The sequence below is a fragment of the Chironomus tepperi genome, unplaced genomic scaffold, assembly GCF_022539635.2.
Source record: "Chironomus tepperi strain 1889 unplaced genomic scaffold, CSIRO-AGI_Ctep_v1 contig_129, whole genome shotgun sequence".
NCBI classification, from domain to species: domain Eukaryota; kingdom Metazoa; phylum Arthropoda; class Insecta; order Diptera; family Chironomidae; genus Chironomus; species Chironomus tepperi.
The window spans coordinates 141,769-168,405 of NW_027226251.1; the positions used below are offsets into that span (position 1 = coordinate 141,769).

The 26,637-nt window shown below is 34.1% G+C and overlaps 1 protein-coding gene across 1 annotated transcript in view; it reads right to left on the reverse strand.

Moving 5' to 3' along the window:
• Positions 1 to 26,637, reverse strand: part of LOC139087693 (protein eva-1 homolog C-like) — a 109,030-nt gene that overhangs the window by 47,799 nt on the left and 34,594 nt on the right. Inside the window, exon 3 of the mRNA XM_070636583.1 lies at positions 1,214 to 1,352. Coding sequence (XP_070492684.1) covers positions 1,214 to 1,352 — 139 coding nt within the window. The remainder of the gene's footprint in view (positions 1 to 1,213; positions 1,353 to 26,637) is intronic.

Genomic DNA, 26,637 nt, shown 5'->3' on the forward strand with positions numbered 1-26,637 from the left:
CATAACTGCAATAGGATTAAAATCAACAATTTATGTTTCAATAATCTCATGAAGCATGTTATATCCAGTACGAGTTGACTATGGTTATTTACAAAAGAGAATAATCAATTAGCACAGAATGTGTGAATGGCCATTTAATGCCACTTCAAATGCATCATCCTATATCTGTCTGTATATCTTCATATAAAGCCTTTTTGTATAGTTTGGTTTTGGTTATAATATTAATGGTTGGATGAGTTGGAAGTGGATATTAGGGGTTTGTCATTAGTCATTTGTCGTGACTTTTTGGAAAATTTTAGAGTTTATAGTCGATTTTAAAGCAAAGGGTAGCCAACAAAAGTGAGATAGAGGGGGATATAGAGGGATATAGAAGGATAGAGAGGAATAGAGTTGGATAGAGTTGGATAGAGGGGGATAGAGTCGGATAGAGGGGGATAAAGGGGGATATAGAGGGATATAGAAGGATAGAGAAGGATATAGAGGGATATAAAGGGATATAGAGGGATATAGAAGGATAGAGAAGGATATAGAGGGATATAAAGGGATATAGAGGGATATAGTGGGTTCTAGAGGGATATAGAAGGATAAGGTGGGATATAGAAGAATAACAGAGGGATAGAGAGCGATAGAGGATCACAATTGATCTGCCCGCCCCATCAAACCAACTAACTACGTGCTATTCAGACATTTGCATTTATATCCAAAATTCAATTTAATTTTAATGCAAAATATAACGGAAATTGAGCATTAAATCATTTACAAGCATTGTTCTGCTCAAATTGTTCCTTTAATAAATCTGAATCTCTAATGTCTTGTTACATCCTCAATATAATTATTTTGTTATCTCCAAATGTCAATAAACTCGCACTCTACAGTGTCATTCATATTATTCTCATGTGTATACATACAGCATGAATGCATAGTGGCAACTTTTTTTTATAAAGGCAATGTGTTCACTGAACAGTGACATAAAATTGAATATAAAGGAAAATTGGAAGCAAATCAAGTTCTTTACTGTTCAATATTGTGCTTCATTTCATTAATTTTTCTGCCAATGATTCAGCTACTGCTACATTTTAATTGCTTGTTCACATTATTTCCTCTTTATACAATTTTTATGTAATTTTCATTTACACATTGATGAACATGCTCGCATTGGAATGACGAAAATGTTTTTAGTGTGTCACAACATATATTATGTATATATACTCACATGGTCTACATTTGTATGATACTTCAACAAATTTTCTAACTGCTGGACATGGATCTACTTGTAATGACTTTTGTGATGCAATGAATTTACAATGACGCTTCTTTTGGCATGCTTCAACGACCGTTTGAAGCAGTGAATACTGTAAATAAATTAAATGAAAATTGGAAATGTTTTAATTAATATTTTTTTTTTTGGTCGTGGAAAAGGTTGCTTTGATTTTGGTATAAAAATATTTGAATTAATAATAAAGAATTCAATGATGGGATTTGACTTTGTAGTACAAAAAATGGGAATACTTGTGCAGTTGATTGATTTGTATAGCTTTTGATTTGATATTCGCTGTAGTTAGCTGTAGCATTATCAAAATGTTGAATTGCTGTACTATAAAGGTTGTTTATGGATTGTGAAATAGAACTGTTTAAGTACTCTTTTAATGTATTATAACCATTATGTTGGATTTGAGTTGAATTGACTCGGTGGCTTAGTGGTTTTGGAGTTCGGGGATAAATATAATTGCACACCGATCCAGTGATCATGAGTTTTGAAACTCGAAATGGATACGTTTTTCCATACCTTTTTACGGATCGTATGCACTGGAAACACTGTTCACAGCTTCCCTTTGTAGGTTACAGTGGCGAACTGTAGCAATTTTCCTGCAATTTGCTAAAAGTGCCCTCAATCGTCAAACTAGACCTTTTTTGCAATTTTCTAACCCAATTTAACTAGTTCATTGAATATTAAGACTCAAAATAGTCCAAAAGAATCCCAATAGTGCTAAACTTAGAAACGTTCCAATTTTTTCCACAAGTGTCGCGATATTTTGCAAAAATCGTCTGGCCACCCTACAATAAGACGAATATAACGTAAATCTCTGGATCTTACATACATAATAAAGTGACCGCGGTTCAAGCCATTATAATCAAACATTTGTAGTCCTTCGTTATCGACATAATATGCGGCATGAGGCTCCATTTGGAAGCCACAAACCCATGCAGACTAAAATACGTTATGATTAATTTATGATAACTTAATATTCAGTTAATATCTAGTTCGAAGGTCTCGACTAGCACTAGGTCAGCGTGACTTTGACTTGGCGCCGGATTCGATTTAAATGCCAGTCCCACGTCGGTTTGATGCTGGATTTTTGACTGATTAAACAGCTTGGGCATTTCTATTGTATTATTGCCATTAAAGACAGAGTTCAGAGTTCATTTGAACTCTATATCGAACTCTCCTCTTCCCTTGTGGCACATACTCTTCCTAGCTTCAACTACCTTACCAATACATCGATGTCAAACCTCCACAAACACTCTATACATTATCAAAAGCTTATAAATCTCGAAATTTAATTAAAAGCATTGAGTTAATAATTATGAATCCCAATTTTGTGATGTAGTTTTAATTGGACCAAAAAGCAATTGACTAGTCACTAGATTAAAATAAACTAAAATTTTTGAATGGAAATGTCATGTACTCTAATTCTACATCTATTCATATCTAGAAACGTGTCATATGAATCTAGGACATTACAAAAAATTTCCCATTTCGAGTTGTGAGAAATCAAAAATTTATTTCGAAAAAATATTTCACATTTGCAGACGAGGATGCATATTACCAATATATTTCAATAACCTAAGCTTGATGCATGCTAGTAATGTATGTAGCATATAAAGCCAATATACGAATTGATATCAAAGTTTTATTTTATTGGTTATATTCGTGCAAAAAAAAAAGTCATATTTACATGTGGCATGTACGAAACACAACCATTGGCAACAGCTACTCATGTGTATGCACGCTCTTTTTATATTTCATTTAAATCAAATATTTATAAAATGAATGTTGGAAAATTAAAATTGATTCAATTTTCTTTATGCTTTATCGTGACATGAAGTCAAAGTTGTGACTTTATATTTTTTGTGTATTTCTTCATCACTCATGGAACGCCTACAAAAATTTTTTTTTGTTTCAATATTTTCTCGAGAGACCATAAAAGGCAATTACATTCATCAAACATTTTTTATATGCATATATATGTCGTAACTTGATTGAATCAATTTTATTTGATGACTGAAAATATTTTTGATTTTTTTGTTGAGTAATGAAAATGAAATAAATTCTATTTTATCAAAATTTTTTCATGCAAATGGAATGTTCTTATCAATATTGATGTACATAAAGGATTTACAGAAATTTATTTTAATTGAACTTTGATAAAATTCAATTTTATTTATTCAGTGTTGTGTTTTTTGGTTGAAATAAAAAAAATACAATTTTGTTAAAAAGCTTTTTAAAGTTTCCCCAAAAAACTAACAAAATTTAGTGTAGCACGCTCTATGCTATATTACGCTTTCATGCTATGCACTATGCCATACTATTAGACTATTACAAGACGACAACATACTAGAGTTCGAAGTCAAATCAGATTTTATATAGAGCCGAGACGACTTTTGCATACAAAATTTGAGGTAAAATTCAAGTTCTATGTAATACGGAAACAGACGCAAAAATACTTGAGACGACGATTAAACTTGACACCTGATACGCAGACATATCTGAGACAACTGGATAGCTACGAAGTTTGTAGATATTTAGCCTAATGGTACTCTATGTCTAAAGTTAAATCTTTGGTTTTGACAATGTTAGAGTACTTTTACAAAATGTGAAACAATTCCGATCAGCATATACTCAATATTGTTGTCAACACAGCATCGAGACGACAGTAAACTTGGAGTTTAGGAATGATTATTGTAGAGTAAGACTAAATTTTGCCGCAGGATCTGATTTATTTGAGAGTTCTTGATAATTTAATTTAACAGACAAAAAGTATGCTTTCGAGAGAGCTTGCTCACCTTAAGTTCACTAGATGAGCATGTTTGTGAGCGTTGTTCTCAGTTTACCCTGTTCCCGAGAGTACGCTCATTGTCTGCTTGTGGTAAGTTCAATTTAAGCTTCAGTTTAATGCATTTAAGATCGAAAAATAATCAATTAGTGTTACCATGGTGCTAAAACAGCAGTATATGAATGTAGAGCCGGTGACAGGCAAATTGGCAAATTTAGTCTTATCGCCAATTTGCCGCCAATTAGCTTTATATGAGTAACGTCTCACGTCTTAGCGACAATATTTCAATGCATACAGTTCAAGTTGAGAATTAAAACTTCAATAACTCTTAAATTCTTCAAAAATAAGCAAACACATCACTTTACAAAAGGATTAAGATCCCTACGACAACAGTCTAACGTGCGTTATATTAAAGGAATATTCGAGAAATAATAAGCAAGAGTCGGATTTGAACCTACGTTTTTCGATTAAATGTCAAGTGCTTTTATCTGCGGAGCTACCGGAAGGTTACTAGGAAACCTGACACAATGCTCATTTAAGCCTTTTATCTCTATGCAGTGCTCATTGCACAGCTCTTATTGTTCTATCCAAGCAACAAATAAAAATAAAGTAATCCGAATAGCACAACATGATTGCTAGGGCACAGCTATGTCGCCGTATTAAAGGTAAGACAGGAAGTTGCATTGACTGCATCGAAACAGTTGATTTCAATTCCTTTATTGCGGCGAAAAATTGCAGTTCGCCGCATTGTGCCTCTTGGGTAATCAACTTCATATAAAACAACACTGAATGCTGTGCATGAATTGATAGTCAATCAGAATCAGGATTATTAAAATTCTAACAATTTTGCACATAATAAATAAAATAAATTCTCCAATATATCCAATAAATTTAACAAAGGAACTCAAATCCTACAAAATATTTTCAAAATTAAATAAAATTCCAGATATTTCTGTCATTTTATCTTAATCCTGTAATTTGCAGTTGCTTCCATTTCCTATTGGAATTCTGTTTTTTTTTTTCACTTTCAATCTTCATTTTCATCCTTTTATGCTTTTCTAATCAATGCCCACAAAAGACCATAATGCTGTACATTGCAGAGTATACATTCCATAGTTTTGTGCTGACTCTTGACACATAAAGAAACAAAATTACAACCTGCAGGACAGCACAGAAAATAAAAATAGTTTTTGCAAGTTCTATTTTCTTATTTATCCTTAGCTATATATAGCATAGACAGTAAAGATTCTTCTTTTTTTGCCAATCTTCAATTTTGTCGAACTTTCATTTGGATTCGCTTGATTACTTACTTCCAATATGTTACGGACATTGAGCATGTGAAATTTTTTATTATCGAAGAGAGGACGAAATGTTTTGAAAAGCTTTGCGAATTGGGAAAATTCAAGGGATTAGAACTAGTAGTAAGACTACTCTAGAGTCATGCACATCCTTATTTAAGTAAGTCAAACCCATGTTTATGGAGCTAAAATGTGTTGTGATGACTCAGTTGTCAAGATGAGGTTCACTAAAGTTGGAGCTTGGTTGAAGCTAAATTTGAACTCCTGAATTTGAATCCCACCATTGATTTAGTGATTTTTCTGAAGTTTTTGGTACTTCAAATTCTTATTACAGCAGTTGAATGACCAAACTAAGAACTTGGCAACGTTTGATGTAAGAACCGAACGGGTCATGAACAGAGGATCATGAATAATTGAACCAAGAGCTGATTGGGTGTCTGAACAGTAAGTGGAATTTAAGGTATGGAGCCATACAAAGACGAGCTAGAGCTCTGCCAGTTCTAGAGTAAAGCCTCTGTGTCTGAGTAGTAAGACACTCTGAATCACTCTTTCGTGAATATGTGGGAGTCCGTCCCCCCAGAATCCGATCTCTTAAACATTGCATATAATGAAGTCGATATAACAAGGATTCGTGTTTGTTGAACATGAAAACAGGCTCTAAGATATCAATAGGAGTTTTTGACTGCTTGGCACAAAATTGGTGTAAGAAGATTGAGCTCTGTGGACCTGAGCTTTGTATCTCTCTGCTTTCTTGCAACTCGTGTCCCTGAATTGCAGATTTCATTAGCAAATCAAACTGACGATCCCTAAGTGAATCAAACTAACAACAGTTGACATCTTCTGAAAATACCAATCATCTCCAAACATTTCCCATCCCTTGTATTCTATATCCTAAGCATATCATATCCGAAAAGAAACTTCATCATTGCATATCGTAAAAATTCTTCAATTGAAATTTGCTTGAACTATCTCATCATGTCTGTTCAATGACACATCCATAAATGTGAAATCTGCACCAAAATGAATTTACTTGATATAAAAAATATATTTATATTCCGGAAGTAAATTGACAGCATCTAAAGAAATTAAAGTGAATTGAGGATAGGAATGAGGGAATAAATCGTCTGAAGGGAATGTCAATCTACTTTCAGTATTCGAGTCTAAATATAGCATTATGCACAAACAACTACGATCAGATTGAGAGTGAAGCTTTTCAATCATTTTGGTACATAGATAAAGTATGAATCATGTTCGTCTTTTTATCATCTATCGATAAATGTATTTACAGGCAAACAAAAATAAAATAGCAAATGACACATTTAGATGCAAAGACAAATGCTCTATTGGGGAAGGTTGAAATAATTCCATAAGTTGAAAGCTTTCCAAAATAAAAGATAATTTTTCATTTCGAGTGGGGTAAAGTGATTCCTCTTATGGTTTATTTGGTAACATTCAAGGGATGGTGGCTGATTGTGTGGGTGATGGGTCAATTTGAGGATGTTTTGGAGACTATGAAGCAACATTTGAAACAAGCTCACAAAACACAGACTCAGAGACAGACTCAGCCACAGACTCAGAGACAGACTCAGAGACACAGACTCAGAGACACAGACTCAGAGACACAGACTCAGAGACACAGACTCAGAGACACAGACTCAGAGACACAGACTCAGAGACACAGACTCAGAGACACAGAGACACAGAGACACAAACTCAGTGGCACAGACTAAGAGACACAGAGACACAGACTCAGAGACACAGACTCAGGACACAAACTCAGAAACACAGACTCAGAGACACAGACTAAGAGACACAGAGACACAGACTCAGAGACACAGACTCAGGGACACAAACTCAGAGACACAGACTCAGAGACACAGACTCAGAGACACAAACTCAGTGGCACAAACTCAGTGGCACAGACTAAGAGACACAGACTAAGAGACACAGACTCAGAGACACAGACTCAGTGACAGACTCAGAGACACAAACTCAGAGACACAGACTCAGAGACACGGACTGAGAGACACAGACTCAGAGACAGACTCAGATAGGCTCAGATAAGCACTTATAGACTCAAAAGACTCAAATATACTGAGATAGACTCAAATAAACTCAGACAGGCCCTGATAGGCTCAGAAAGGCGCCGATTGACTAAAATAGACTAAGGCAGACTCAGAAAGGCACAGACAGACTTAGATCAACCTAAATTGACTAAGAAAGACCCTGAAAGGCTCAGATAGGCGCCGATTGACTTAAATAAACTCAGATAGACTAATCATGACTCAGATTCATCCCAAGTTCAAGTCACCCTACACTCTACTCATCCGCATCCCCTGCTATAAAGCATAAAAAAACCGAAATACACAAAATTGAAAATAAAATCAAAATCTTTCCCATAAATTTGTCACCAAATAGAAATTAGAGCAGAATCATTTGTTTTTTAGTATTCTCCATTGCTATTCTTACTAGTTCTCACTCTGAAGCTCTCAATTTCAATTTTGTTAAAAAAAAATTTATATTTTTCAAAGCTTTAAAAGCACTTAGAGTGGAAGTGGAGAGAAACTTTATCCATTTCAATGCTTCTGTGTATCCATTTTCTCATTTCGTATCTCTTCTTACTGTTATCGAACTATTTTCATTTCTATTATCGTTCTCATTGTCGCAAGCATAAAGAAAGTAAGGGATAACTTTATATACAGCATATAGCAGTAGACAAAAAAATCATTTCTCGCATCAATTGTGAGGGTGAAACAAACTCCAAAATTAAGTTTTCAATAATTAAACAATGCAATCTGCCTTTGCCTTTTTTGGGAAAATTTTCGAGTTCATTGAGTCTTTCCTTTCTCACATGTGTTAACATATAGCTTGTGTGTCTGTTCATTCATAAAGTAAGTAAAGAAGCCAAAAATGTACGTGAAAGTTTTCAATAAAATTTAATACAACAAAAAAAGGGATCGAGTTCTTTTGTTAAATTGAAGGAACTGCATTGGGTTAATTAATGTAATTATTATTATTATTTTGATTCCTTAACGAGCTTTCGAGGGATGGAAGCTTTTAAGGAATCACTAATTCATAATTAAGGTTTTTCAAAAATCACACGTTAGCTTTTTGAGAAAGAAAATTAAAATCAGAGCATTTTGAAAATAGAAATTTGAGCTTTTTCGACAATGGAAATTTGAGCTTTTTTCGAAAATGGAAGTTCAGAGCTTTTTGGAATGTGAGAATCTTACTATTTTCAAAAATTAAAATTTTTAGCTTTTTCGAAAATGAAATTCTGAGATTTTTTGAAAACGGAAATTTGAGCTTTTTCGAAAATAAAATTCAAACCTTTTTGCAAAGTAAGCATCATGGAATTTGCTTTCGAACATGGAAATTCTTAGCTGTTACGAAAATGAAAATTTAAGCGTTTTCGAAGATGGAAATTCAGAGCTTATGGAAAGTGAGAATCTAATCATTTTCGAAAATCAAAATTCTAACCTTTTTCAAAAGTGAAAATCTAAAAATTTTCGAAAATTGAAATTTTAAGCTTTTTCGAAAATGGAAATTCGAGATATTTCGAAAATGGTAATTCTGAGCTTTTTCGAACATGAAAATTCTGAACTTTTTCGAACATAAAAATTCTAAACTTTTTCAAAACTAGAATTTGAGCTTATTTGAAAATAGAAATTCTGCAAATTTGGGCTTTTTCGAAAAAAAAAATTTTGTGATCATTAAGAAAAGTCACAAAATTGAAACAAATTCCCAATCCCAGCAACAAAATAAATTGTATTTCCTGCAAGCAAAGCAAAAATAAAACGTCCATACAAGATAAAGTTTTAATTGTAACAGTAAATGCATAAAAAAAGTTCGTTATGTGAATTTAATTTCACAATTAAAAGCTTAAGTTGTGTGGCATACCTTAAAATTTTTTATTACGTTAAGTTCAAAAGACAAGAAAATTAAAAGAGGAGTTCCATGTGATGGTAATTAGTGAAACAATTATATGTATGACATGGACTGCATGCACTAATTTCTTTGTGCTTAATTGGACATAACAAAATCAAATGAAACCTTATGCAAAAGTTGAAATAAAAGCACAATTTAATGGCAATGTGTGGAGTAAGTTTGCAGCTATTCCAACACTTTATAATAGCTTTTGAAAGTGATATCAATTGAAATTACTTTATGGATTGTTAATGGAATGTAGACAGGTCAAAAGTATTAAAAGTTAAATTGTTTTGTGACACTATCATTTGATATTATGGAGTCAATGGTATTAGTACTTCTTTTATAGAGTGAAATTGCATTTAATTGAGCTAATAGAGACTAGTGTGGTGAATAGATGGCAAATTTTACAAATAGATGTATCAGGAGATCAGTTTTCCTACTTCTGGATTCATACTAGGTGCATTCTCTGGTGTTGATCTTAGTGTAGTTGCAGGAGCATGTTAATTGAACGAATTGATAATGCGGTGATAAATAGAGGACAAATTATGAAGGATCTATATCAAGGGGGAAGGGATTGGGATATACAGCTACCCCTTGACCAAACCATGCTTCTGTCTAAAGTGAACTCAAGAAGAGTATAGTGTAGGGATGCATGTTTATCTAGAAACCGATTTCAGGGACTATATAAAGAAGCTACACCAATACTTTAATGACAAATCCAGCCATCGACGAACTCGAAATGTAGCAATGGGTCCTCGTGCGTCTTCGCCAAAAAAATAAGTAAATATGCCAATGCTACTTATATTATGATCTGTGATATGAGTATGTCTCGTCCTAGTATGACTCGATACAAGATAAGAATATTTAGATAAGAATAAGAATATGCAGCTTGTTGAAAGGTTTGATGTACACTTGTTTATATAAAAGATTATCAAACTACACATTAGTAATCTACAAAAGGACTTTTATGACTATGCATCCGATCTAGGCATCATAATACCTGTCTAGACTCTGCAAAAAGCAACTAAAAGCAACTGAGCAACTCTTCATGCTGTTCCCATTTCCCTTCATATTTAATAGCACTGCAAAATTCATAATATTCACCTTAACTCTCATTTATAGCTAAAGGAACCATTCATTTATTACGTATTGCTCTTATGAGAATGGAGAGGCTTTTGCAAGACTGTCAGTTAGATGTGAAAACAGAGAATTTGTTCAAGCTTTGTGATATGAACAGCAATAGAGTCAGTTAGAAAGCTTTTGTAGTAACTTAGGAGCCAAGTCTGAGCATGCCCTAACAAGCAAAGAGCCTGAATTGAGATAACAAAGTGGTCTATTTCACTTGGTAAAGGAAATTGGCAATTAGAAGCCAACGATAGAGCTAGCTTCAGGCGACACCTGTAGGAGTTCATGGATCACAACTGATTTGTACGACCAGCGAAGTATGTGGTCTATTTGTACTAAGAAAGTGTGCTATTTTTATGCCTGTTAGAGATGAATCCAGTAAGTAACTAAATTAACTCTTAGAAGAGGTGGAGATGAGGAATATTAGAGATTGTGCTCAATCGAGGATATGGAGGAAATTGGGTTTCAAACAGTCAATTTTGACGTTACCTTCCAAGTGAACGATCCAAGTATCAGTATTAAAATGTTAGAAAAAATAGTTCCATTTCCTCTTCCGGATGGCATGTAAATTTTTTATCAATTCAATAGCAATTGAAATATATCCTAAAAATGTCTGTATTATATTGACTTTTAATCTTGTTCCCCAAAAAAATTTCCATTTATTTAAGTGAAATACAGGCAGCAAAATATGAAATTTTCAGTTTTTATTTCTGCATTGAACTCTGTCATTTATTCCTGTTCATTGATATGCACTCAGTTCTTTTACAGCTGAATATAAAAAAAAACCTCGAATTTTATGTTTAATGGATTCCTCCACATAAACCACGACTGTTATCTCTGAATTTTTGTGTTCATTTTCCTTAATTTTATTCGAATTTTTTAAATATAGTGTGAAATTTCCTCCGATTCTATTGCACATTGTCGGAAAATTGGATGCAATAAGCCTTTGCGCATTATTCAGACATTAAGTGTATTAAACCACAGAATAGCAATCAATTTTTTTTTTTTATATTTATTTGCCTCAATGTACACGAAATTTTTTTGAGAAACGTCGAGGCACTCAAACATACTTAAACTAAAAATACATAAATTAATGTTCACGTTATACATATGGTGGAGGATGTGAGAGCATTTTCGGATAATACACATTGGAATGCAATAAATTCAACAGAATATTGTATTTGGATATACGATGTGAAAATTAATGGCATTGAAATAGGAAAAAGGAGGTGAGCAATTGAGATAATGGAAAAGTGTTAATTGCGATTGAATGGAAGATTAAATTGTATAAATATTGTGTATTATGAGCGTTTTTCGTACCATTTGACAAGTAATTCAATATTTGAATATAAGCTATATTGAAAATTTAATTTTAAAATCGATTCGATTATATTGAGTCGATGATAGAGTTGTCAATTATTTGGGTTTTTACTATTTGTACAAATACCAAATACCCAAATATCGAGACCCCCAAATATTTTACAAATACCAAATATTTTCGAAAGTATGGATATGATATTAAAAACATATGAATTTTGAAAAGTTTGCCTGTATATTCACACTTAGTGTATAATTAGTAATAACAATCAACTTAAAAGTAATGAAATTAATAGTTTTTTAAAGAATAATAATGAAAAATAACTAAAATATTAACTTATTTTCAGTCATATGATTAGGAAATTTCGACTTAAAACATTCTATCCAGAGAAGGTTCGTTCAACACATGTTAACGTAGCTTGAATGGACTTCAATGAAAATTACCGCGCATCTAACTTCTCAGTCCTGTTTTTAGTATTTTTGAATGATTTAATGTCTTGATCTAAGTCTATTCATGAATACAGCCATTCTAATCATGAAGGATATGAAATGCGATTTTCTATCTTTTTGTCCTGACTTTCAAAAGCACAATATGAGTTAAATTTATGAATTTAATCAAAACAATGCTCAAAAATTCTAAAAAATTACATAAATTTTTTAAAAAAAATTTTATATTTGAAGATTTTCATGAAAAATTTCATACTTGCTTTACATTTAACTCTTATATTGGTAGATACAAATTATTTGGTTTGAAATTACAAATTATTTGGTGACCCAAATAGTTTCAAAATGGACCAAATACCCAAATATTGGTATTTGTAATTGACAACCCTAGTCGATGAGGGGGATCAATTAAGTTTTCGAAATTAAATCGTGATTTTCGGCAAAATTAGACTGTGAAATTGCACACTAAAAGCTGTGCTGATTGATTAAATTTGATGATATTTGATCTCATTTGAGAATTTAATCAGAATAATTTGGATGTTTAGTGATATTTGATTCATGTTTTAAGCCCGAGTGACACATAGTAAGCGATGGACCCCGTATGGTACCCAAATAAACTCTGTACTCGGTCTGGCTTTGAAATGGCTGCCAAAATGTGGCCCCAATTATAAAATTATCCGAAAATTTACAATTTAGCCAAAATATTGTCCGAAAAATCACATTTAAACCAGAAAATTGTCCGAAATTTCACATTTAACCCAAAAACTTGTCCGAAAGTTCAAAATTAAACCAGAAAGTTTTTCCAAAATTAACAATTAGGCCAGAAAATTGCCCAAAAATTCTCAGTTAAGACAACAAATTGTCCGAAAACTCACAATTAGGCCAGAAATTTGTCCGAAAATTCACAATTAAGCCAAAAAATTGTCCGAAAATCCAAACTTAGCCAGAAATTTGTCCGAAAATTCAGAATTTAGTCAAGAAATTGTCGAAAAATTCACAATTAAGTCGGAAAATTTTACAAAATTTCATAAATCGACAAAATATCCCAAAAATTGGTTTCAACCAAAAAATTGACGATTCAGTCCACAATTCTTCACAGTAGCTTCATGATTAGCATCCAATCTGTAAATAAAACTCATCTCATCCATAAAATATTCTTCAAATAAACAAAAGTACCCAATACAGATAAAAATTATTCTCTTAACGACAATAAAATACGACTTTTACGTTCATTGAACTGAACTTAAGCATGTTTGAGAAATTTATAGCTGTTTGTAGCATTTAAAGAGAAAGTTAAATTGGGAAAAAAATTTAATAACTCAAATAAAGCACTTAAAGTTAAGCTTCTATCCCTTACTTAATTGAATTTCAACTTCTAGGAATTTCACATTTCACCCTCATTAAAAAGTTTTCATCTCGTGGAATACAAAAAATATGAACATTTCAAAACGGCAAAATAAGTACATTATTCGTTTTTTTTTTTTTCTTGTGAAATGATGTTGGAGGATAAAGAAAGTATTTTTTCAGTATAGACATGGAGTTGTTTGTCTGTTTTGTCTGTCATTTGGGTTCTAAAACTAATCAGCGACTAAGCGGTATGTATAAAATTGGAGCCATGGTCTTTCACGTCTTGCAAAAAGAGGATTTAATTCCCAAGGCTCAGACAATAACCTGAAGGGTAAATGTATGAAAATTCTGGCAACAGACCTACGTTAGGTTGATTTAAAGCTTGATTCAATGAGATTCTCTTCATGACGTTGTTCGAGGCTACAATTTGACCCTCTTTAGTCCCATTTAACATTTCCATTGAAGTCCCAGGACCAGGGAAGTAGCCAGAGGAAGAGGTCATTGGGAGCACGGATCCTCCCCTCCGAGAATTGGAAATCTGGATTGTCCAGAGTCTTAATTCTTTACGAGTTTGGAACAGATTCCGAGACTAAAAGGGAATTCTTCGAAGTCCAGATTTCGACAATTCCTTGTACCTTTTCTAATAAAGGAAGACATAATCAACAATCATAAGTTTAGGAGTACCGTAAAATTGTATCATCATCATGTCTTGAGGCTGATATCAAAAGATAAATCAATGTTAAATACAATAAAGCTTTCGATGAACTGGGCAATTTATTAAAATCCATCCAGAACTTTCCTTTAATATGATCATTAAGTCTGAGTTTTTAGATGGTAAAGGGATAAGCAAAATGGCAAAAGGCAAAATGGCGTAGGACGGTAATGAACGAATGTCAGTCAGATGTTGAAACTGAGAATTTGTACAAGCTATGTGAATCGTTTAGCAAGATAATCAGATGGAAAAAATTTTGTAGCAACCTAGGCTTCACGCAGGACCATGGTTCCAATTGATAAGTAAATAACGAACATTAGAAATGAGTATTAGAAATTGAGAGACGAAAGCTTCTGATAGACGTCTCTGATAGCAATATATGTCACTTTCATCAATAGACCCAGATTTAAGGCCATCTAAGGGAAGCCATGGATTACAATTCATCTATATGGCCAGCCGAGTTAGCATGTAATAATCCAAAAAATTCAATTCAATTACAGACGCAACTTTCGAACAGCCACCAAAGCAAAGAAAAAGTAAGATAATAAAGCAGATAAAAATAAAAAAAAGTACCAGAAGCAGGAAAAAGTTTTTTAAAGGAAGCACACAAAAAAAAGAACAGACTGGAAGAAAGAAAAAATGTCATTGGGATAAGTACGTAGGATCATGAAAAACATGAAGGGAAATTTTTCATCCAGTTTGTGTGGCACCACAAAAAAAAGAAGGAAAGAAAAATGTTCAAGGACATGTTCTGCTTCATATGTTCTACATTCTATACCCAATGGCAGAATTATTTTCTGTGTCAAGTGAGAATTTCGACAGTCCCTGTGGATCTTTTTATAAATCGTTCATCTCAAGTTCGGCAAATTCATAAATTCTCAACTTCCTTTCTGAGGCTACATAAAAGTTTTGCTTCTGCATTTATGACGACATACATAAAATTTTTTTTTCAGTGTCATAAAAAAGAAGCCAAGAGGAATAAAAAGTAAACTTATTTTTCAACCAGTGTCAAGAGGTTTTCCGGTGCACATAAATGTCAGTCTAGTGGAGCATGAGAAATTATATGTTTGCGTATATTCTGGATTTTATAGTTTCAATAAAATTTCAATAAAAAAAAATGCCTTTAAATTTCACACAGAACTTAATTTAATGCTCTATCTTTGGGGCATAAATGATATTGAGATTCTCGTCTTTCGAGGGGAAATTGGAAAAAAAATATTCTATCCAATTTTATTCATATTCTGTAAATCGAGAAAGAATTTAATACTTTTTATTAAAAAAGCTAGAAGCTATTCCATGCAGACGATTGCGACATAATTTTATAATATTCATTTACAGGAAGTTAACTCTATAGAATGGATGGTATGTTGGAATGCTTGACTAAAAAATTATGCAAAATATAAATGCATTAAATTCTTCAATAATTATATACAGTTAATGTACATGGGGGATGTCAGATTGATTTAATATACCTTGCTGAATGCCTTTAGGTACTTATCAGGGGTTTGTATCTGAACAGCCCTGCTAACAGCACAACGTGTTAACTAGGCTAGAGCCCAACACGTTAACGTATTAGCACTTAGACTTAATGTTTTACTGAATACACCGTGATGGCTGATTTGAAAATTTTTGCTGAACTTCGACTTAGATTTTTCAAAATTCAGCCAGATTGAGGACCGACAGTTTAGTATTAGCACAATTAGTCTCTTCAATGAGTGTTATGAATCCTGTTGCGTCCATATGCCGTAGATATTTCGCCATTTGGACATGCTCCAGTCAGTTAAAATTAGATTAGTGTTTTACTGACACTTTAGTAAGAAGCTAGCAGCAAGCACTTTATCTGTAACCCTCAAAAAATTTAAAACTCAAGACTCGAGCCTACTGCTCGAGATTAACCATCACATCTCTCCCATAAACACAGATATAAAATATTTTTATCATAACCTCTAATCCAACCCGCCCATACATATAAAGTAATATAAATATTTGAGTGCTCTTCTAATTTTTATAGCAAAAAGCGTAGTAAAAACTATTGAGAAATTATCAGCCACACACATTGTAATAAAAAAGTATAAAAAAAATTTTTATCGTCTTTAATAAAATGAAATAAAGTAAAGAATATTCCAACCAGCATCAGCAAGAAATTACCATTTAGAGTAGTTGCGAAAACAGAATAAGAAGATGGAAAAAAGATTAAGGAACAGAAAAAAAAATTCTTTTTCATGCTTGACGATGCTTTAGCTGATGTTGGCATATCCTCAATTCCATATAATACTTATATAATCATGAAAATGCTTTTCCGTAATCTATTGTACATGAAAACATATATTAAAATGAGATGAGAAAACAATTAAAGACATGAAATGGGGGACATAAGATGATTTATTATCTCGTGTATATGTGATGTTGTGAGACTTATTGCTCACTTTTTTTTTAATGCTTTTGATCTTGATTTTGCTTTGGAATTCTTGGTATGTTGTGCTTCTATTGGATGATGGAGGTAATGCTTTAACCAGGTAATGTCATAAGCAGATGCAAGGTAATAAAGAAATTGCTTAGAGATATTGTCTTGAGGATAATGCAGCTGGATATGGTAAAACTGATTAATAATTGCAGTACATCTAGCTCATAAGACTATGTTCTGCAAACATTATAAATATGCAACTGGTCAGTAAAATAGAATATAGCTTTCAGATACTTTGAATCAGAGTTGGAAGGGCTTTAGGGAGTCTAGACTTGGTGCAGACACCAAAAGTCAAAAAAAGGAGCCTTACTGGAGTTTGGACTTCAATGGAGACAATATTGGATTCAATGGTCTCCACATTGGAGTCTTGGCAACTCTGTTTTGGATTAAGGACGTAGTCGGGTATTAGTTTTGAGGTTAAACCTCTCCACTATGGAGAACTCTGTCTCTGGCAACCTAGTGACTAGTATAAATCTAAGTTTAATCATTTTTGGAACTGGACATGTGATTTTCATAGAGATTAATGTGATTATTTAGCTGATAAGCTTAGCTGATGCACCTGAGTCCTTTCTCTTAGTTCACATACTCAAAAAGCTTAATAAACTATCTCTAGTCTGGTCTAACGGAGCCAAAAGTACCAGACAATCAACTAGCGACCCCAGCTGATGCACCTGAGTCCCTTTCTAAGTCTCCATCCTCAAAAAATTTTAAATTTACTTCAATTTACTACCTCAGCTGATGTACCTGAGTAAACTATCTCAATCCTCATCCATCAAAATACTTAAAGAGCTACCTCTAGTCTGGTTTAATGGATCCAAAGTAACATCAAAGTGACAATCCAGCTGGTGTTGTGCTTAAGTACTCCCTAATGTACCCTTCTAAGCCACAATCTTCAAAAAATACCTAGAGACCCACCTCAGGTCTTATCTAATCAAATCTAATCTAACCAATACAACCCTTAAAACATCAAGCAATCCACACATCCATCCCAAATTCTCATAAAAGCTTCTGCTGACAATATCAACATGATTTGTAATAAATCCCAGCAGACATCATACCAGACAAAGCTTATTCTTTCAAATTTTATTAAATGTACGCTGACAACATTCTACCATTCAATGAATTTTTTTTAAGCCATTCCAAGTTCCTTCAACTAATGAAATTCATTTTGACAAATTTCTCATTTTAACAAAAATGTTTACATAGTAAAAATTTTGTTCTAAGAAAGTTGAGCTCTATCCTTTTAAGAGATAAATTGTAAATTGTATGAGACAAAAAAAGATGGAAGCGACGGAATCAAAAGCCCCATCGTATCAGCTATAATCCAACTTTGATCCATTTTCATTTTTTCATCAATCATTAGTGAACAAAAAAAAAGAAAATTCCGAATGAATGAATGAGAAAAAAATCTGTAATTTATTCATGTAAGAAACTGGAACAGCACAAGTATTGATGGCAGTGGGGTAGGAAGAGAGGTGGTAGGGAGTCACACAAGCTTATTTTGGGAAAAAGCTTCCATTTGCTATGGTTTTCTGTAAAGAGTTCATAAAACCATCACACTACAGGAACCCCCAGGAAGGCCCCCCTCTCATTCCCGACTACACCCCTGATTAGTGGATATGCCATAATATGCCAAAGGAGATGAAAACAGCAAGAAAAGAAAAATCAATTCAGAAAACAACTTATGACTAAGTAAAGAAAAAGACAGAAAAAAATATCAAAAATATTTTCACTCGAATTCCTTCCAAAATGTATGATTGAAAGCATTTATTTCCTTCGAGCGCAATGACGACGATAATAGAGATATATGAGTGAAAAAAAGGGAATGTAGATTTTTTTTGTGTATTTCGAAGAATTGAACAACAGAATAAATTTCATCATATAACGAATTGAATAGAGCAGGGATGGGCAACATGTGTGCCGGGGCACATATCTATGGTAAGTTTCGACTCAGCCTCGACTCAGCCTCGACTCAGTCTCGACTCAGCCTCGACTCAGCCTCGACTCAGCCTCGACTCAGTCTCGACTCAGCCTCGACTCAGTCTCGACTCAATCTCGTCTCAGCCTCGACTAAGCCTCGACTCAGCCTCAACTCAGCCTCGACTCAGCCTCGACTCAGCCTCGACTCAGTCTCGACTCAGCCTCGACTCAGCCTCGACTCAGCCTCGACTCAGTCTCGACTCAGCCTCGACTCAGTCTCGACTCAGCCTCGACTCAGCATCGACTCAGTCTCGACTAAGTCTCGACTCAGTCTCAACTCAGCCTTAACCCAGCCTCGACTCAATCTCGTCTCAGCCTCGACTAAGCCTCGACTCAGCCTCAACTCAGCCTCGACTCAGCCTCGACTCAGCCTCGATTCAGCCTCGACTCAATCTCGTCTCAGCCTCGACTAAGCCTCGACTCAGCCTCAACTCAGCCTCGACTCAATCTCGATCCAGTCTCGACCCAGCTTCAACCAAGCCTAGCCCCCCAAACACGGCATATGGATCATGAAATTTCCAAAATTGTTAGCTCCACTCTAGTGTACCGTGACACACAGATTACCCACCACTTGCAGAGACAACAGAAGCAAGCAGAAAACAACATTGCGAGAAACTTAAAAATACATTTAAATTTTTTTTATTTTTTTCTTGCTGTGAATAAAAAACATAAAAAATTGGAATCAAAATGTAAGGAATTGAAATGTATGTAGATATGCAGACATTATAGATGTACATACAATGAAATGGATGATAAAATGAGAAATAAGCAGCGCGCAACGTGTAGATATGGAATTGAAAAGATAATATGATGAAATTTCGCGATATTTTGAATGAATGTTTTTAGTGCTAAGCTTTTATTTCTGGTTGATTAAGCACTTTAAGATGAATGTGATATATGGAGGATTTACTTCGTGAGTTTTGTGCATTGACAGCATAGATTGCTCAGTTGAGAATGGATTTATTTTTTAAGATTCAATCTAGTTGTTGTAATCAAAGAAGGTACCCGGAAAGCACAGTGGAGTCCGGTAAGGTCATGGCCAATAAATGAAATCCACCAAAGTTACATAGGCCTGCATGACTCCAGTAGTCCAAGTACTTTTCATACAGATTCAGATGAAATCCAGGCATTAAGACAGAGTAACGTCGATCTGAAGCTGGATTTTCAGAAAATTCTACGGAGTGTGCTTTTCGGGGTATCTTAAAGTGCAGAGGCATAACAGAATGGAATAACTTTGGCATAGTACCGAATTTAAATCAAATCCAGAACCAAGTTTGAGTCACGTCGGTCTATGGCTGGATTTTTGGTTGATTGACCAATTTGTACTACTCGGAAGATTAACTGTAAGGCACTGCTCGCTTATTATGTTACGTAGAAAATCAACTTTATACCCGACCAAAAACAGAAATCGTGGCATTGAATTGTTCAAAAATCTAGATCCCAAGACGACTTGACTCTGAATCTAATTTTATCATATCTGGCTTGACACAAGTGTCCAACTCGGGTTGAATTTTTCTATGCTTGTTCGTTTCGGACCATCCAATTGGGATACTATTCAACAGACCAAGTCGTCATAACTTCACTTGTTTTACTCCTTTGACTCAATTTTAATCTTAAAAATCCACAAAAAATACTTGATAATGCACAGAGAATTAAAAAAGCTCAAGATACCCACATCTAAAGCTCCATTAAGAATCTGCAATTTCTGTCTCTGAATACTTCTGTCACCATTCTCAATGTGCATTCATAAATTATTGTCTAGCTTTGTCAGACCCAAAAAAAAAGAAGTAAAAGAAAAACCAAAACAATCTTAACAAAACGAAGCATTCGATTAAGCTCGACTGACTGAGATAAAGAATAAATGAAGTCAGTGCTTTTTTCGTGCATTCATTTCTCATTTCTGACAGAGAATGAAATGAATATTAAGGGGTAATCCCTTCAGCTGGAGAGAAGCTTCTGACAAGTCTCTTGATTCCTTGACTTTCATTCATTCGATAAAAATTTTGACGTGGGAAACAGAAATTTTTTTCCCCCTTTTTTTGTGCTTCATCTAAATCTAAAAGTTTGTTTATTGCTTTCAACTGACACAAGATTCATTCATGCTCAACACTTATTTAAAGGAAGATATATACAAGTTTGTTGAAAATGATGACGAAGTTGCCTCCCTTCTCGATACAGCAACAAGAAGGATGTTTGTGTCTGTAAAGAAGCGCAAAAAACTTTTTCTCATTCCATTCACGGGAAAGTTGTTGTGTTGATCGACAGCTAGTGAATTGAAGAAGGAAATTTAAATTTTTTTGAGGATATTAAGCGAGAATTGTTGATTGAAAGTTGAGTTGAACATATGAATAAAATATATTTACATGCTGAATTGATGGAACATTCTTGCTGTTAAGGAGGAAATTTTTGTTTCCATTGTTGGGGAACTGAATGGAGGCATTATGCTAACGTGGAAATTCATTGACAATTTTTCAACAAATAAAAAAAGTTTTGGCGTTGTTCAGCTTTTTTCATTCATGCTTTTTCTGAGAATGAAGCTTTTCTGGATTTTGTGACGTAATAAGCACGTAGCTATGGAGTGGACTGTGAATACATAACAATGGTTGTATAGAATTGAACTTTAAGCAATTATCAAAAGGAGCTTGATATTTGGACTGCCTATGACTCTCAAATGGCTAATTAAATCGTGCTGTTAATTAGGCTTGCGCGATTTTCCGGTCACGTAAAATGTAGTAGACACAAAATGGGACCGGAAAGCGGAACAGAAAATTTAAATAAAACTCAGATGTTGTTTCTGGTGTCGTGAAAGCTTAGCTTTAATATTCTAATCAGTTAATAGTCCAACCCCAGGATCAACATGACTTGATGCCACATTCATTCAGAATTCGGCATCGTCTGAGAGTCACCTCGACCTGGTTCGGAATTTCGGATTGATTATACGACAGCACTTTATGGATTAATTGATGTCCAAAAGAGAATTGTCACTATTGAGAATCGTCAATTAGTATTTCGTTCTCATGGAAAAAGGTAAATGAGCTGGTCTGTTGCTTAACCACTTGGAACACTATATGGCTTTGCTGACAGGAGAGAATTGACTATATATGACTCAATACTTCAGATTCCACTATATTCTGACTCTACAAACTTATAGCCTGAATCTACCCAATCATGATAAAAATAGTGCAATTCCTATCTTAGTCAGATGCCTGACCAGATAATTTTAAGTAATTATTCTCGCACAGCTTTACATGACTTTTCAAAATTCAAAATAAAGCTATTTAAATTCAGATGCGTCATTTCTATTCAAAAAGTGCTACCAAGTAGCTGTTCCTTAAAAACACATTCAAACATTTCGTAGAAATATTTCATATAAATTCAAATTGATTCATCTTCACAAGTAAATTCTCCTCTATATCCAAATACAGCTCATAAATAAACAGATGTAAAAACAACATTAAAATTCCTCTTAAAATTCTTCGTACCTATTTATTTTGTTATCAGATGATGACTGTAAATTTAACCAGGAAAATGGTTTCTTTAACCTCATATCTTCTTTTTTCCTTTTCAAATACATATAGTTCCCCAAAAAATATCCTTGGATATAACATTTCTATTCATGTTTCTACTTCACAGATAAACATAGTAAAAAAGGTAAAGTGAGAAAAGGATTTCGTTTGCATCTCTTTAATTTACAGTATGCAAAGATAAAAGTGAAGTGAAAATCTGGAAAAAGGGGGTTAGTGACTTGAAGGATGTGACTTGAAGAAATTTGGAAAAGGGGAGGAACATGAACAGGTAGAACTAAGATAGAACATTTTAGTTGAATATTGGGTTTGGTTAGGTTTTGAATTTTTTGGGGGGTTTTGAGCATTTTTTCGTAGTTGGACACTAAGTGTCGCTCTAAGTAAGTGAGATATGAACCAAGTTCCAGTAATTACAGACCATCAGATTAGCATTCTGGGGACAGACTATCGAGTGTCCTTATATGTTAGACTAGAATTTGTAGAACATTGGTTTCCAGACTCAAAAAGTTCAATAAAGTTTGGTCCTCATCGTTTGGACTCTAACTAAGGCGCCTCTACTTTGAAGTCCTCACTCCACCTCGATTCTGGAGTTTCGAACCAAGGATCACTCGTTTAGTGCATCTTGCATTGTTTGTATCTTGACAATAAATTACAAAGTCAAGAAGCTCCTCTTGTTCACGATTGATTATCCGAGTAACACATTGAATCCGATAGAGCACCTCAAAAACGATTCATTTACAGCAAGACATAGAGATACCCTTGGGGAATAGGGGAGGCCGTCGACCTGGCTCGGTGACTGACCAAAAGTCAAGTGTTTTAACTTCCCGTGGTACTTCCTGTTTTCACTGAGAACACCCCGGGCGATCGAAGCTGTGCCGGGTTAAGTATTTTAAAGAATAGATTAAATGCTTATTCAAACTCCTCGTCAGTAGGGTGCCAGGCCCACAAATAGGCTAGGTAAATTAGATTTACAACTTGATATATTTGAAACGTAACTGAACAAAGAAGTACAAGAGGATAGAGATACCCTAATAGCACCGTAACGGATCCCATTAGTCCATTTTGGTGCCGCCTCTAGTTCGGACTTACACCAAGCCACATTCCCCCTTAACGTGAAACAAAAATAGAGAAATTTAAATTTTATATTCTTGGCTTGTGTCCCTTGCCATTGAATAAAACGTCTCATAGTGAAGAAAGTGGCATACAATGAATGTAAGAAGATGTTTTGAAATCTCTATATATTGTGTCTGCAACATATGCTGAATAAGTCGACGTCTTGATAGAGAGAAAATATGTGGAGGACATAAAAAAATGTTTCAAGGTACGGAAATCAGAGCTGAATAAAATGTGTAGCTTTTTGAGATAAACCGCGACCTAAAAGCTTTTAAAAAGCATGAAAATCTCTTGATTTATGGCTTATACCAAAAAGCTAATTTATTTTAATTTGAAGCTTATATCAAGCCACAATGTAAGCTCGAGCTTAGACTAATCCTAGACTTGATGAAAATCCAAAACATTGAGATATTCACAAGAAGAGACATCAAGCCCATAAAGAACTATCTATGTAGATTTTTCAAAGTTTTTTTACTGTCGCTGTTCTTCATCTGCAGCATAAAATTCCACTTTTACATCTCTTTTATTTAAATTATTGATTTTTTTTCCATGCCTTCACTTCTGTACGCCTAGAAACTGTCTTGTCATGCCTTTTTTTAAAGCGTCCCGACAGCTTCTCTCTTCCTCTACTTCTGTTCTCGTCAGCTGAACAAATAAGCATTCACAATGGGAAATAACAGTCGTATCGATTCGTAATGGAAGTTCTGTTCTATTTTTTATTATTTATCTGAACTGATTTGACAAATTGAAATATTTTTCAAGTCGAAAAGTTATTCCTTCTTTTCGTGCCTTTCCAATCACGTCTTGAAGCAATGCTAATAAATTATTTAAAAAATTCAGCTCTACAAATGGCACTACTTTAACGGGGCAGGAGGAGGGTGGAATGTGGATGTGCTTAATGTTCATTCATGATTGTTATTACTGTTTTGTATAATAATGATGGTAATATATGGATGTAAGTTGAACTACTACTTAATGTCTTATAATTTATTCAGTTCTACAATGTTCTATTGCTGTACTTATTACTACATTTTTATACATGCTCGTGGAATGAAGATGAGCTTTTTTTTTTTGAAGATGAATGTGGAATTTTTTGTTGAGGATATATGGGGAAGTCCTAGTTTTAGGATGTATTTATTCAAATTTTTATGAGATATTTACATTATTGTGTTATAGCATTGGCTAGAGTCAAGACTGTCTGGACTGAATTTTCTACTTTTTCTACACCATGTGTCTTTCGTGACTATGATGCTTGGCAATATCTAGTAATTAGCTAATCCAGCATTATCCCATCAAAGGACTGCATTATTAAAAAATTCTCTTTAGATCCAAGAAACATTGGTTAAGTTCGTAGTGCAGTATTACGTCAAAATGTTGATGACAAGGCATATGATTACCTTGACAGTAATATGACGTCAGTTTTTGTGTTGCTCAATTTTATAGCGAAAATTGAAATTCAGTTCATTGTATTATTCGAATACAAAAATTATACAACACGATACTTAATAGTTTCAGAAATTTCGAGATTTCTTATGAAATTGTGGGTGTCTGTGCAGATTGTAGTAGTATCGAGCCATATGTAGGCGAATCTGCGATTGTGAGAGTAAGGCCTCTGTAGCCGAGTGGTTAGAGAACAAACCGGATATCTGTATCACTCTTTTGTGAGTTCGTGAGTTCGATTCTCATCAGAGAGACAACCTCTCAATATTTGTTTCGAGTTCTATCGACAAGACAAAGGATTTAACTCAATGCTCACGACATTACAAAAACTGAAGTTGATAACCCAAATGCAATGATAGCGTTGATGAACACCAGTGGGAAGACAACTCGTATCTAAATATTCCTTTCCCTAACAAGCAAAGAGCATGCTTTCACAGTCTAGAAAGACCACCACAGGCAACTCAAAGCGGTACTTTTGCTTGTTTTCATCCTTAAAAATATATAAACCAGTCCAGTCAAATAATTCAATACATACTCGGAGTAGTGTAGGAGCTATTGAAGCACTCACTGAAGCATCATAGTTATTTAAACATAGAAAGAGCTTTAAAATTGCTATTTCAACCTTTAAAGCCTTTAAAAACAATCTACGATGCTTAATGTATAAGAAACAATTTATCGACTATGAAGGTCAGTAAGGATGTGCAATAGGATACATAAAAATTAAATGGAAAACATTTTGAATAGACCCAACTTTACAGTAGCATACTTTCATATTCAAAAAAGACTGTTCCATCCATTAACACTTTTGAATATAAAACAGATGTCCTAAAAGCTATATCAACCGTAAACGTTCCTACATCTTTCAATCATGAAGAGAATGATACTCATTCAGGAGCATGAAGGCATTTTCAAAAAATATCACAAATACTTTGGGGGTTGTTCAATTATTACGTCCACTTACGTAACAGGCTAAACCAAAAAATCAATTTTTTTTGTATGAGCATTTTTTAACGAGGTGGGGGAAGGGGGTTCAAGAAATTCATTTCATGCGTGACGTAATAAGCGGACGGCCCCTTGACATTTTATTATTTTCAAAATGTTTCTTCAATTTATTTCAATTTCTCATGCATTAAATTTCTTTGAAAAACTAGGTTATTGATGTCAAAGAAATTTGTTAAGCGGAAAATGATGTAAACGACATAAAGACAAACAATTTAGCTGATATCCTAGCAATCAATTGGTTGCTATAATGATTTTCAATTTGCGATAAAATAGAGTTTAACCCGATCAGTAAGATGTGGATGTCAATACTGCGATATAGCAATGCCATAGCGGACTAGGCCCTTGGATGGAATCCACAAGGGAAAAGGCGACCAGGAGCTCCAAAAGCTACTTGGCGCAGAACAGTAATGAAAGAATGCCATCTCAGGTGACAGAGCTAGTCAAACTAGGTCACAGAGTCAGATGAAAAGCCTTCTGCTGTAACCTAAGCTATATATAGAAGCATGGTTGCAATAAGTAAGTATAGCGCCATAGCTGTCTTTAGACATTCCTTAGACGCGCCAATGGACCCTCATGAGCCCCATCCAAAGAATTCAGTAAGTAAGTAAGACACACTAGCGACAGCACTATGCTGCTCGGGTTATATACATCAATTATCGAATATTTCCACAACAATCCTTAAAAATTAGCAACATACACTTTTATTGGAAGTAAAAAAGTCTTTTTTTACTAAAATTCCAAACAACACAACAGGGAGGAATCCATAAATCCTCAACATCAGTACAGTATATTGTGGTGAGAGTGAATGTAAAACTCCTCCTTACAGTTGAATGTTTTCTGCCTTCCTTTAATACCATTGTTATTGTTATTTGAATTCAATAACAAG